This window comes from Arachis hypogaea, chromosome 11 (genome assembly GCF_003086295.3).
Source record: "Arachis hypogaea cultivar Tifrunner chromosome 11, arahy.Tifrunner.gnm2.J5K5, whole genome shotgun sequence".
Classification (NCBI taxonomy): domain Eukaryota; kingdom Viridiplantae; phylum Streptophyta; class Magnoliopsida; order Fabales; family Fabaceae; genus Arachis; species Arachis hypogaea.
This window is the reverse complement of record NC_092046.1, coordinates 134,462,603-134,474,190: the sequence shown is the minus strand read 5'-3', so window position 1 is coordinate 134,474,190 and position 11,588 is coordinate 134,462,603. Positions and strand designations below refer to the sequence as shown.

At 31.1% G+C, this 11,588-nt stretch overlaps 2 protein-coding genes across 4 annotated transcripts; both read left to right on the top strand.

Moving 5' to 3' along the window:
* The first annotated feature begins 2,661 nt into the window (after positions 1-2,661).
* Positions 2,662-5,589, top strand: LOC112722728 (ankyrin repeat protein SKIP35). Of its 3 annotated transcripts, none has more exons than XM_025773860.3 (4): positions 2,662-2,865; positions 3,222-3,723; positions 3,922-4,351; positions 4,565-5,589. In XM_025773860.3, exons 2-4 carry the CDS (start codon positions 3,281-3,283, stop codon positions 5,366-5,368), a joined length of 1,677 nt encoding a protein of 558 aa, XP_025629645.1. In that variant the 5' UTR covers positions 2,662-2,865; positions 3,222-3,280; the 3' UTR covers positions 5,369-5,589. The 3 variants fall into 3 exon arrangements, with proteins under 3 accessions (XP_025629645.1, XP_025629647.1, XP_025629646.1); XM_025773862.2 differs by having other exon boundaries at positions 2,719-2,865; positions 3,273-3,723; XM_025773861.3 differs by having other exon boundaries at positions 2,723-2,865; positions 3,231-3,723.
* A 1,034-nt stretch (positions 5,590-6,623) lies between these two features.
* Positions 6,624-10,402, top strand: LOC112722727 (protein TIFY 3B). The gene is made up of 5 exons (XM_025773858.3): positions 6,624-7,241; positions 8,007-8,106; positions 8,510-8,702; positions 8,808-8,865; positions 9,967-10,402. Exons 1-5 carry the CDS (start codon positions 7,090-7,092, stop codon positions 10,088-10,090), a joined length of 627 nt encoding a protein of 208 aa, XP_025629643.1. The 5' UTR covers positions 6,624-7,089; the 3' UTR covers positions 10,091-10,402.
* The last annotated feature ends 1,186 nt before the right edge of the window (positions 10,403-11,588 follow it).

The following is an 11,588-nucleotide window of genomic DNA, read 5'->3' as shown; positions in this document are numbered from 1 at the left end:
TTATAAACACGCCGTTTCACGTTTTTTTTTGTGCCTCTTTTTCTTCTTCTTCTTTCTCCGTGCTTTCTCTTCCTCTTCCTCTTCCTCTTCCTCTTCCTCTTCTTCTTCTTCTTCTTTCTCCGTGTCTCTTTTTCTTCTCTTCCTCCTTCTTTTTTTATTGAAATTTCTTCTCCTCTTTTCGTTTTCTCTTTCTCCTTCATCAAAATCACCAGAAAAAACGAAGAAACATTATTCAAGGTACGTTTCTTGCCTTCTCTTTCTCCTTCTTCTTCTTCTTCTTGCTGCACGTTCTTCTTCCTCTTCCTGTTCTTCTTCTTCATTTACGTGCTTTTCTCTTTGTTTTCTTTCTTCGTTATTCTCGATTTCCATTATTTTTTGACATCAAGCTCTGAAATCATTTTTGAAGAAGAAGCAGCAGCAGAAGATGAGGAGGAAAAAGAGAAAGAGTTCTGAATTATGCATAAGGTGTACTTCAATGAATTTTGGGTGTATTTCTTAAATCCTTTGGGTGTATTTTTGTAATTCTTTGGGTGTATTTCTGTAATCCTTGGGTGTATTGATTTCAAGAAGAAATATACTGTCTCTCCCTATATTGGGTGTATTTCTTAAATCCTTTGGGCGTATTTCTTAAATCCTTTGGGTGTATTTCTGTAATCCTTTGGGTGTATTTCTGTAACTGTTTGGGTGTATTTCTGTAATTCTTTGGATATATTTCTGTAATCGTTTGGGTGTATTTTTGTAATCGTTCGGGTGTATTTCTAAAGTTCCATCATCTTCAAAACAATTTCAAAGCTTGATTTCAGAAACCATGAAAATCGAAAAAAACAGAAGGAGATCGAAGGCAAAGAGAGAACGCTTTTCCATACAAATCATACAAGTCATTTATATTCACGCTGTAACGCGCGTGTTAGGCCCAACTTCTTCTTCTTCTGTAACGCGCGTGTTAAGCCCAACTTGTAAGACTTGTAAACAAAAATGACTTGTATGTGTAGCACTCCTCAAAAAATAAAAAACTAATGCTCTAAATTACTAAATTAACTAATTAGTTCTAGTGGTTGTTCATTTATTGTAAGTCATTATATAAGGGAGGTTGTGGGTTCAACTCTCACTTTCTTCACTATATACCATAGTTGTCAGAACCGAACCGGTGATCGAACCTGTCAAGTTACTGGGTTACTGGGTCATTGGTTCAACCGGTGAGTCACTGGTTGAATCGGTTAACCCAGTCCTATGTAAATAAAAAATAAAAAATAGTAAAAAATTTAAAGTTAAAATTTAAAATATATATTTTTACTAATATTTTAAGAATATTCAACTATTCTAAAATAATATGAAACATAAATAATAAGTATTTTATTAATTTTAATGTATCATAAATATTTTATTTTGTTTTTATATTAAAATAATAATTATTTTCAAAATTTAATAATTTATTAATAAATTTATATCTATTATACTATTATATACTACAAATATTTATTAAAAAATAATATTAATAGATATTATATAATTATAAAAAGAAAAAATTAGTGAATTTATAATTATTATTAAATAAAAATATAATCAATTTAAAAATAAATGAGTTTATAACTAAAATTAAAATAAATTAAATAGAAGTAAATATATTTGATAAAAGATACCTATATATATATTAATTTGTAAAAATGATAATTAGAACTGATAGTCTGGTGGTTGTGACATGCCCCTTTTTTATTGAGGACAGGGGTTCGAACCCCACTTCACTCATTTTGCAAAATTTTAATTACCAGCGGTTCAGTTGGACCGATTTACTACGAGTTTGACCGGTTCATACCGGTTCTCATCCTTGTGCGGTCTAATTAGCGGACCGGACCGATTTAGGATCCGATTCATCGGTTTTTCGGTCGAACCGGCCGATCCGGTCAACACTGCTATATACCTAATTTTTATAAAATATGTGTTATATATGAAGTGCGAGTAAGGTAGGGTAGGGTACGGCATACCCGGACCATACCCTACTCTACCCGAACGGGTTGGACCGGATTGGGTACCCGCGTGTAGGGTATGAATTGCCAGCCCTAGCGAGGACGGGGGCGCGACGTGATGGAGGATGGCGATGCGAAGGAGGAAGAGGTGATGCCGGCGCTGAAGAAGAAGAAAATTAGGATAGAGGCGCAACGAATGACGCTAAAAAATTAAGATTTGTGGGATGAGTAGGAGTGAAAAATAAAATTAGGTTAAATTTTGATTATAATTATTAAAAATCTAATTTTTAAAATTAATTAAATATTTTTTTTAATCAGTTATTTACAACCTGTATTTGAACAATTCTTTGCCACCTTTTAAAGTGGTGCCTAATTTACCTAAATATGAGTAACTGTTGGTGATGAGAAAGAAATTGTTAGTGGACTCTATTTTTTTGTATTTGTGTTAGGCATTTATTTTTAGGCATGGTAGCAATGGGTTTTATATTATTAAAAAGTAACTATTTCAATAATAATATTTTTATATAAAAATAATATTATAAATAGCTAGATAATTTAATTAAATATATTCGGTTTAATATATCAAATAATCTAATAGTTCACATATATCATTGAAGTAATCACTTTTATGAAAAATATTTGACAGATTTTTTCGTCTAAAATATAAAATATCAACGTTCAATTTTTTTTTCTTTTTAAGTTTTAACTGTGGAAAGGTATATTTTATTATAATAACAAGTGATACTGCAAAATCATACAAGAATAGTATAATCCAAAATGGAAGTTTAAAATGGGATATACGAATCTATATTTGGGGTCAAATATGAAAGTCTCAAGGAGTATTACTGGTTTGGCAAGGGGGTTTTCTTCCATCCATTCCGTTTCTCTCACAATCAATCAGGTTTTTCAGCTATCCACTAATTCTTGCGGTCGGGTTTTGCAATTTATAGTTTTATCTCTTCTTTCCTGAATTTTTTTTTGTTGAGTATTCCTTTGCCAAACATATTTTAATTCCTTCGCACAACTATTGTCTTTTGAAATGGTTATATGCAATTCTAATTCTAATTGTGATTCTTATGGTATTGGTATCTTATGATTGACTACCGAATCTCCTTATATGTCTGCAATTATCAATTGGATTCTTTTAATGCGTTATTATTACCTGTTTATTAGTTAGGGTTTGTAACAATTGACGTAAGTTTCTGTAAATGAATTCTGAAAATAACAAAATGAAATTCCAAAGAAAAGAAATTCAAGGTTTTGCAGTTGAGAAAGGGGAGCTAGCAATGTAATTTTTATTGACTGTAGCACCAATTATGAGGAAAGAATCAAGAATGGCAACCTCTTATTGTTGCAATGCCAAGAAGATCAAATCTGCAGAATTTATAGATTGTGAACCAGGAAGCATTGAGAAAAGTGGTTTGGAAAATAAATTATGTAGACAAGAAAGGATTGAAATCGGTCGGTTGTTTCAAGGTGCAGTGAGTTCCCATGATTGGGAGCTAGCAGAAAGTTTGATTTTGTATACCGATCCACAAACACTTAATGATGCCTTGTGTATCACAGTAGATTCCATATGGTTCTTGAGAACAGAGGTGGAACTTAAAGGGATAACTGAATTTATCAAGAAGTTAGTTGCCGACGGTGCTTGTGACTTCACAAGAGCTGTTCAAAGGACTTCATTTCTTGCTGCATGTGTCTCTGCTTGCCAGAGCAGGACAGTATGCCTTGCTGATACAATTAGTATAATGGCCCAAAGGTACAATTGATTTACTCAATGTTGTTCATTCTGTTGTAGTGTTTTTCTTTTTGACATTTTGTTTTTGATAGCAAATGATGTTTATATGAGAGTTCAGTCACTAACAAGTAGTGATTCAATTGGATCCAATCGGATTGAAAATGAATGGGAAGGGGGTTATCACATATGAGGATGACATGTGAACTTTGCTTTTGTTAGGTTGCATGAGCGTCTCCAAGAGTGCAATGGTGATGAAATCTTGAAGGTAGAAGCTAGTGCTAAGGTTCAAAAGTTTACCGAATGGGCTCTAAAATGTATAAGCGCCCATTCACGACTTCAGGATGTCGATAATGTTGGACACATCTCGGCCATTGAGGTCCAGCTCCAGTTATCTGGCTTTAAGATGTTCCTTGATCTTGCTGGAAATCGCCTTACAGGGAAGGATTTCAGTGAGGCATTTGATGCGGCATGCTTTCCTCTTACTCTTTTCTCAAGCTCATTTGATCCAAGTTGGGCACTTGGCATATCAGCTACTGTGATCCAAGGTTTACTGGGAATGTTAGTAGATGGTGGTGCTGACAATGTTAATCAGTGCTTCTTGGAGGCGTCGCGATTTGGTAGTACAGAACTCGTGAGAATATTATTGCAGGTGACTCTGATATTTATTTTGCTCACTTTTTTTATCCTAGATCCGTCGATTAATAATTTTCTAGTATTGAAAGTAGCCAACTTTCCTTTCCATGATTAATGACAAAGTGAATTGCTTAATTTTGGTGTTTTATAGTTGATTTGCTATTTTAAAATGTTTGTATAGTAAGTGTGCTAAAACTGTTTTATGTCATGTTGGGATCAAATTGTGGAGATTGCACAAAGGAATAACCTGGATGTTGATGTTGACTTGGCATTAGGCTTTGCTTCCCATTATTGCAAAATAGGGACTATGGAGTGTTTGGTGGAAGAGGGGAATGCCATAGCATTTCTAGGCCCTTTGATGAGAGCTGCCGAAAGGGGCTGCATTCAAGTTGTTGAGTGGTTTGTACAAAGGGGTAGCCGAGACATGGAGCTATGCCTTGCCCTTACAGCAGCCACTTCTAGCTGCCAAGTTGACATAGCTGCATACATTCTTCCACATGTACCTCGGCATGTCCTTTCTACGCTTAGTATCGAAATTATCAAGGCTGCCGGTGAGCGCAGCGGCGGATCTCTTGACGGCGTAGCATTTCTGCTGCAATCCGATTTCTTAGGTGATCCTGCATCTACTTATGCTGTTGCAGATATCATTGCTAAATCAGAGGATGAGGGTGTTGCTTCTGAACTAAGGACTTTTCTCCATGAGCATTGGTCAGAAGCAGCATACTTGGAAGGAGTAAGGCTAGGACAAGAGCATTACATGAACCTGTTAAGAATCATTAAATGGGGAGGGTGTTTAAAAGATCTTCCAATTCCATTGATAATTGCTATTGCTTATCTCCCTCTTTATAGAGAGTGTAGCAAAGCTGGTGGCTGTTTGTTTTCCCAAAGGCTTAGGGGACAATTGGTGGAGGCCACAAGAAGGCTTGGGAATACTGATGATAGGGTGTTTGATGATCTTACCAATTCTAGAGAACTTCTGCTTGTTCTAGAGCATCACCTTCCTGATTTTCTAGTTTCTACGCCCATTGACTAGCTAGATTAAGTTATGCTGTAAAAAAGTTGAAAATGCTAATTTTACGACCATAAGTCAAGCTATAACGAACAACCTGGAGAATAAGTTAGAATTGTTTTCATTATTATGAAGACAATTCTAACTTCCCTTAGGTTGTTGCTTGACTTGCAATCGTCAAATTTGCATTATTTGTATTTTTCTTATAATATTTATTTAATTCCACTTCATTTCATTATTATTTACCCTATGCTTTGGTTAATGGTAATTTTTTTCTTGAACTTTTCTGGCAAGATTTGCTTCTTGCTTTTATATCATACCAAATCTTTGGTTGGGTGTATGGTATACACACAAGACACAACACACACACGGTTAGGTTAGATATTAGATATCAAAATATTTTATATTTAAAATACTAAAATAGGTCATAATCAGTAATTGTAATTATATTATTAGCTTCCCAGTAAACTATTTAAATATACACTGCATCTAGTACAAATACATGTCAACAAAACTCAGTAAATTTGTCTTTAAAAAAAAACAAGTTAGGCAGTTATTAAAATTAAATAAAACATTAAATGAACCATCTTTCGTTTTTTAGTTTTTAAGATTGCTTTAGTAACTTTCCAAAATACATAAGTATAAAATAGAGAGAAAAAGAAAAAGAAGTGTCTAGTCTCTATCTTTTTTCTATTGTTTCCAATCTTTTTTATTTAATTGAAATTTAGACAGTTTTTTTTTTTGTAAAAACTATATAGACATTTTATTTATTTTTGTATTTGACTAAATTTTCAAACAAGTTTATTTATTTTGTTATCCTTGTATTCTTTTTTAAAATTATTGTTAAACTAAAATAAATATCATTTAAAACACAAAAAGTTTGCCCATAGAAAAACTAAACAAGTATTCTATACTATATAGTACTTAAAAGCTATTATTTGTATGACAATTTTTTTTTCAAATACCTAGAATACTTATATTGAGTAATTATTAGAAGTTCAAATTTATTATTTTAACTATCTTTCTAATATTTAAAATGGTAAAAAAACTCAAATATATAGCTTACTCTTTAGAAAGAAGATGATAAAAAAATATTTAATTACTTTTATTTAGAAATTAAGAGAATAATTAAAAAATAAATAAATTAAGACTCCTAATATTTTTTATGAGAAATTATAAGTGACTAATAATTTTTTTTTTTTATGTTGTCTTATATTTAAATCAACATAACATATTTTTCTGGTTTTATATTAAAAGCAGTGTCTCCAAATATCACGGTCCATTTTTTGTTAGAGAAGGATGGAGTGGAAATTTCCAATGGCCCTTGTGGCAGGAAACAAACCAAATGACACTGATAATGCAAAGTGATATACATCACAATATAATAATAAATGAAATTTAAAAGGGACATGGAATAGGATTTATGCACAAAAAGCACATGTTTCTTATGAAAAATGGAGAATAATTAATGGTTTTGGTTGGAGAGAGGGACCACCAGACACTGTAAGGTATCAATGGAAGGCACCTCCTCCTCTTTTCTCTCTCATCTCTCTTCTTATTGAAAGCGGTCTGATTCAACTATTCAAGTACCAACAAAACGTTCAAAATCCAGCTCAGTTGATCCATAACCATACAATAAAAAGCTTAAGCTTTTCACTGTGCCCTGTCAACAAAATAATTAAAACATCTTTAAGCCTTTTTCTTTCTGTTTTTTGGATCTGTTGTGTTATCCAAAAATCTCAACCATGGCTTGTTTGAAACCTGATGAGTTGGAGCTTGTTGGTAGAGGAGAGCAAGGTTCTCATCATGCTATGGAAAGAATTGGTGATGCTAATGTTGGTTCCAACAACAACAACATGGCTGATGATGCTTCTATGATGCATTTTCCTGCTAACTGGTCTGTCTCTCATAACTCACATGTCTCTACACTTTTTTTTTAAGAAAAAAAACATCTTTTTAAGTTATTCTTTCCTTCTTGTTACTATTTATTTATTATTTCTTTTCTTTATAATAGGATATCCATTCATGTGAGGTGAGAGAGAATCCCTATGGTTTTGAATTCAGTATCTTATTTTTTATTTTTATTAATGATTATTATTTAATTAATGGGAAACTGAAAAGGTAGTAGTCATGCTTGCTTCAAAAGGGATAGGCTTAAGTTCAACTTTCTAAAATCTAAAATAATCTGAGTTTTGCCAAGTTCAAGAGGTTAAATTTTTTACTTTTATTTGGTGTCTCATAGTCCTGGAATGAAAAAAAAAAAAAAAGGCTATCTTTGAAATTTATTTTCTACCCACCAAATCGGATTGCTAGTAGTAAAACCTTCTAAACAAGTTGCACCAAATTCTCCTAAGTTATGAGGTTATATAATATTATATACGATAATCTTTATTTCTAGAAGTTTACACTAATCTCTTATGAGCTAAAGTTATATGATAGCCTTTAGATTTGTATAAAATGTCCTTCTACTCTGAATAATAATGGGTAGTATTAATTTTTCTTCTTAACTGAGTAATATGTATGATGTTTTAAATATATAAAAAAATAAAAAATTCAAAACTTTCTTTATTTAAAAATTTAGAGAATGAGTTAAATTTTTTCTCTTGTAACTGTCAAACCTACCGACACTTTGTATACTCTGCTTTTTCCTTATTTTCTTCAGGCCAATGCCAGCATCTGGACTGAATGCATCAGCTCCAACTCATTTTACCATCTTATTCAATGGGAACACTTTTGTCTATGATGGAATTAATACAGAGAAGGTAGCAAAAGAGTTTTGATTTCATTCCTTCCCTTTGCTTTGTATTAACTTTCTATGTACCTGCACTCAAAAGTGTCATAGAAATCACTCACTTCTTTTGGATTTGTTTGATATTTGCATAAGTCTCTTTTTTCTTGTTTTTATTTATCTTATGTTATTTTTTTTATTTTTGGGATTTACCAAAGAATCGAACTCTAAAACTTTCTAACACAGAGTTCTGTTATGAAACCACTTATTTCAAAAGCTGATAAGAGGAGGCAAGATGAATAGTTATCTCTAACACAGAGAATATAATATAGACAGTCTAACTTGATAATTATATTAGTGACTGCAGTATTTGAACCTGTGATCGTGAGGTCACAGAGTGACAATGCTAAAATATATTTTGTAATGTTTAACAACAGGTGCAAGAGATAATGCTTATTGCTGCTGCATATGCCAAGTCTGCTGAAGTGAAAATTGGGACACAATCTTCATTCACTCCACTCATTCCCACTTCCACAAGTTCTTCTCCTGCACAAAGAAATTCCAACAACTTGCCTTCAAAACAATCTGTGTGCTTTCCTGCAGAAAAGAGTTCCATTTGCAGGCTGCAAGGTGGGATATATATATATGATAGCATTGATTCCATGCTAGCTTTGTTTTCTATTACTTTGATGTAACATTTTGTTGCTTTCTCTTGATCTCTCTTTTTCTCTTCAGAATTTCCGTTAGCACGTAGACAATCTCTTCAGAGGTTTCTTGAGAAGCGACGAGTCAGGTACTAATAATTAGTTCCATGCCATGTTTGATGATGGTTCTAGCTAATCAAGTTAGAAATTCCATTAATGTTGTATTGACTAAAGATTCAGTTTAGTTATTGAAATTGCAAATGTACTCCATTTTAGTTCTTGCTTCCGGAAATTAATTATTTGGTCCCTAATGTTACGTTTGGTAGGTCATTTTTGTCTTTGCCTAGTCAACTCTTTAAGTCTTAACCAATTGTTATATTTTGTTGACACATCAATCGTGTCACGCAACAGGTGTATTAGCCATTAATGTCACATGTCTTGAATCTCATTTGTTACCAGTTCACACTCGTATACAGATTAAAAACGTACCTAATATACAGGGTTAATAGTCGGATTATAGTTTTTAAATTTTTTGAAAATTTTTATTAGTTAAATTAGTCATTTAAAAGATTACAAATTAATTATTTTTATTCATATGTCACACAATTAATAGTTTCCGTCAACAATTGATGATATAGAATGTAGTATACATAACACTTAACATGTCCAATTAAACGTCGAACAAATATGTTTATGAAAATCTATCAATTTTTTGTAATTATATAAACCCTAATCCTAATATAACTTAACGACACTAAATTGATAGATTTTCATAAATATATTTGTTTAGCTTCTAATTGGATATGCTAAGTGAATTAACGTTCTATATCATCAATCGTTGATGAAAATTATTAATTGAATGATTGAAGGATAAAAATGATAATTTATAATGTTTGAAGGAGTAATTTGATTTATAAAATTTTTCAAGAACAAATTTAAAGAACGAGCTATTTTTTAGAGACTAATTTGACTATTAACTCTAATATATAGAATTAAAAAAAAAGGAAAAAAAATCAACAAAACATGATATTTATTCTCCCTTTCTTTATATCTCTGCACATTCTCAATATGTATATGCATCAGAATAAGCACTATGTTATGTTAAAACAGAATAAAGAACCATTACTTGACTTTTGACTAATGATTAATTGGTCAGGGAATAAGAGCAGAGGCTAAAACCTTACTGTTGTATTTGATTATTGATTTGTTGTAATCATTGTTCTCATTGAGTTTATTTTTTAACTTTTAAGGTTGTTTAGCAAAGCCCCTTATGGTTTCTCAAAAAACATGGCTGGCCTCTATGATGACAATAGTCCAGGGAACATAGAGAACAGCTTTTATGATGACAATAGTCCACAAGATTTTGCTTCTTAATTGAAACAAAGAATGGATTTCTGGCAAGTATTACTGCCTCTTGTGGAATGCCAACGTAGTTATGATGCTGGTGTACCTTTATGTGTAGAATTGTATTGTTTTCTGTAACATCATGCGCTCATGTGGATGTATAATAGAAAACAAGCAAAACTATGTTACATGTTCTTGATCCTAGAGATCGTATGTTAACTAACTATTTTGAACCTATGACTTGGAAGATGCATTGGTCTGTAATACTCTTCAAAACTATACATCATGCTTAAAACACCTGCTTGTTATATAGTGTTAATGTGAGTAGACATTTATTATCAACTGTTCTACTCGTTTGTCACTTTTAGTTACAAAGACTGTTGTTTTTATCTATGGTTGTTCAGAATATTGATAAAATTACTTGCAAAAGAAAGAAACTAATATTAAGAAATGGATCATCTCAATTTTTTTTTAACAATTGATGGAATAAAGTGTGATTTCTTATCATTAGTTTTATAAGTGGGATCAAGAATAAATATGAGAAAGAGAGAGTAACAAAAAGTTAAAAATCACACTTTACACTCTCAATTTTTTTTAACAATAGAGAGAATTCATTTCCCTAATATTGTGTCAATAAAAGATGAGTTATTCTTAATAAAAATATTTAAACGTTAAATTTTTATTAATTCTATTAAAAATTTAACTAAAATTTTCAAATTATCTACTTTAACAAAAATTTAACATTTAGGTACTCTTATCTTATCAAGTATAATTCATCTTTTATAGATATAATATTAATTTTTATTTTATGGATAATTTTACTAGTATTTTAAAATTTATAGATAAAAAATAGTAGTCTTTCTCTTTTAATTATTTGTATAAATATTAAGAAACATACAATGAAAAATTCATTGTGAAATACTAAAATAATCTAGTTTTTAGTTTTTACTAGCTGATTAATTTATTCTACATTACAATTTTGGATTATTAATATGTTTAGGAACCAAGAGTTTATACAGAGGATAGAGGTGTACATAAGGTCGGGTGAAATCCGGTTCGTCTTGATTCGTATCCGACCTTAAATAATAACTAGTTTATTTTTCAAATTTTTATCCGATTCTAGATCCAGTAAAATTACACTATTTTTGGGTCACACTTAAATAGAGTTTCGACCGGATGAAGTCCGGGTCTTGATAAATTTTATATCAAAAAATTATAATGCACTCATTTATAAAGAAAAAAAAAATACTTGTTACAGAAAAGTTGATAACTATACTTAAACTTGAATTTGTCCATAAATTCTAAATTTATGCTTCTTTGATCTATTTTCTAATTCAACAAATATAATTAAAAATAAAATAATAAGCTTATAATTAATATAACATAATATTGGAATTAATTTAAAACATATATACCTTTTTTAGTCCTTTTAAGCTGGATAAAATCGAATTCGTTTTGACCCAAATCCGACCCTAAATAATGACTGAATGTATTTTTTAGATTCTTATCCGATTTTAAACCCAATAAA

Bases quoted from the DNA above. Each gene is read 5' to 3' on its own strand.
- LOC112722728 (XM_025773860.3), top strand. From the start codon at position 3,281: ATGAGGAAAGAATCAAGAATGGCAACCTCTTATTGTTGCAATGCCAAG. The intron at 3,724-3,921 runs GTACAATTGATT...TGCTTTTGTTAG, and splicing joins ATTAGTATAATGGCCCAAAG to GTTGCATGAGCGTCTCCAAG. The intron at 4,352-4,564 runs GTGACTCTGATA...CAAATTGTGGAG, and splicing joins TCGTGAGAATATTATTGCAG to ATTGCACAAAGGAATAACCT.
- LOC112722727 (XM_025773858.3), top strand. From the start codon at position 7,090: ATGGCTTGTTTGAAACCTGATGAGTTGGAGCTTGTTGGTAGAGGAGAG. The intron at 7,242-8,006 runs GTCTGTCTCTCA...TATTTTCTTCAG, and splicing joins ATGCATTTTCCTGCTAACTG to GCCAATGCCAGCATCTGGAC. The intron at 8,866-9,966 runs GTACTAATAATT...TTAACTTTTAAG, and splicing joins CTTGAGAAGCGACGAGTCAG to GTTGTTTAGCAAAGCCCCTT.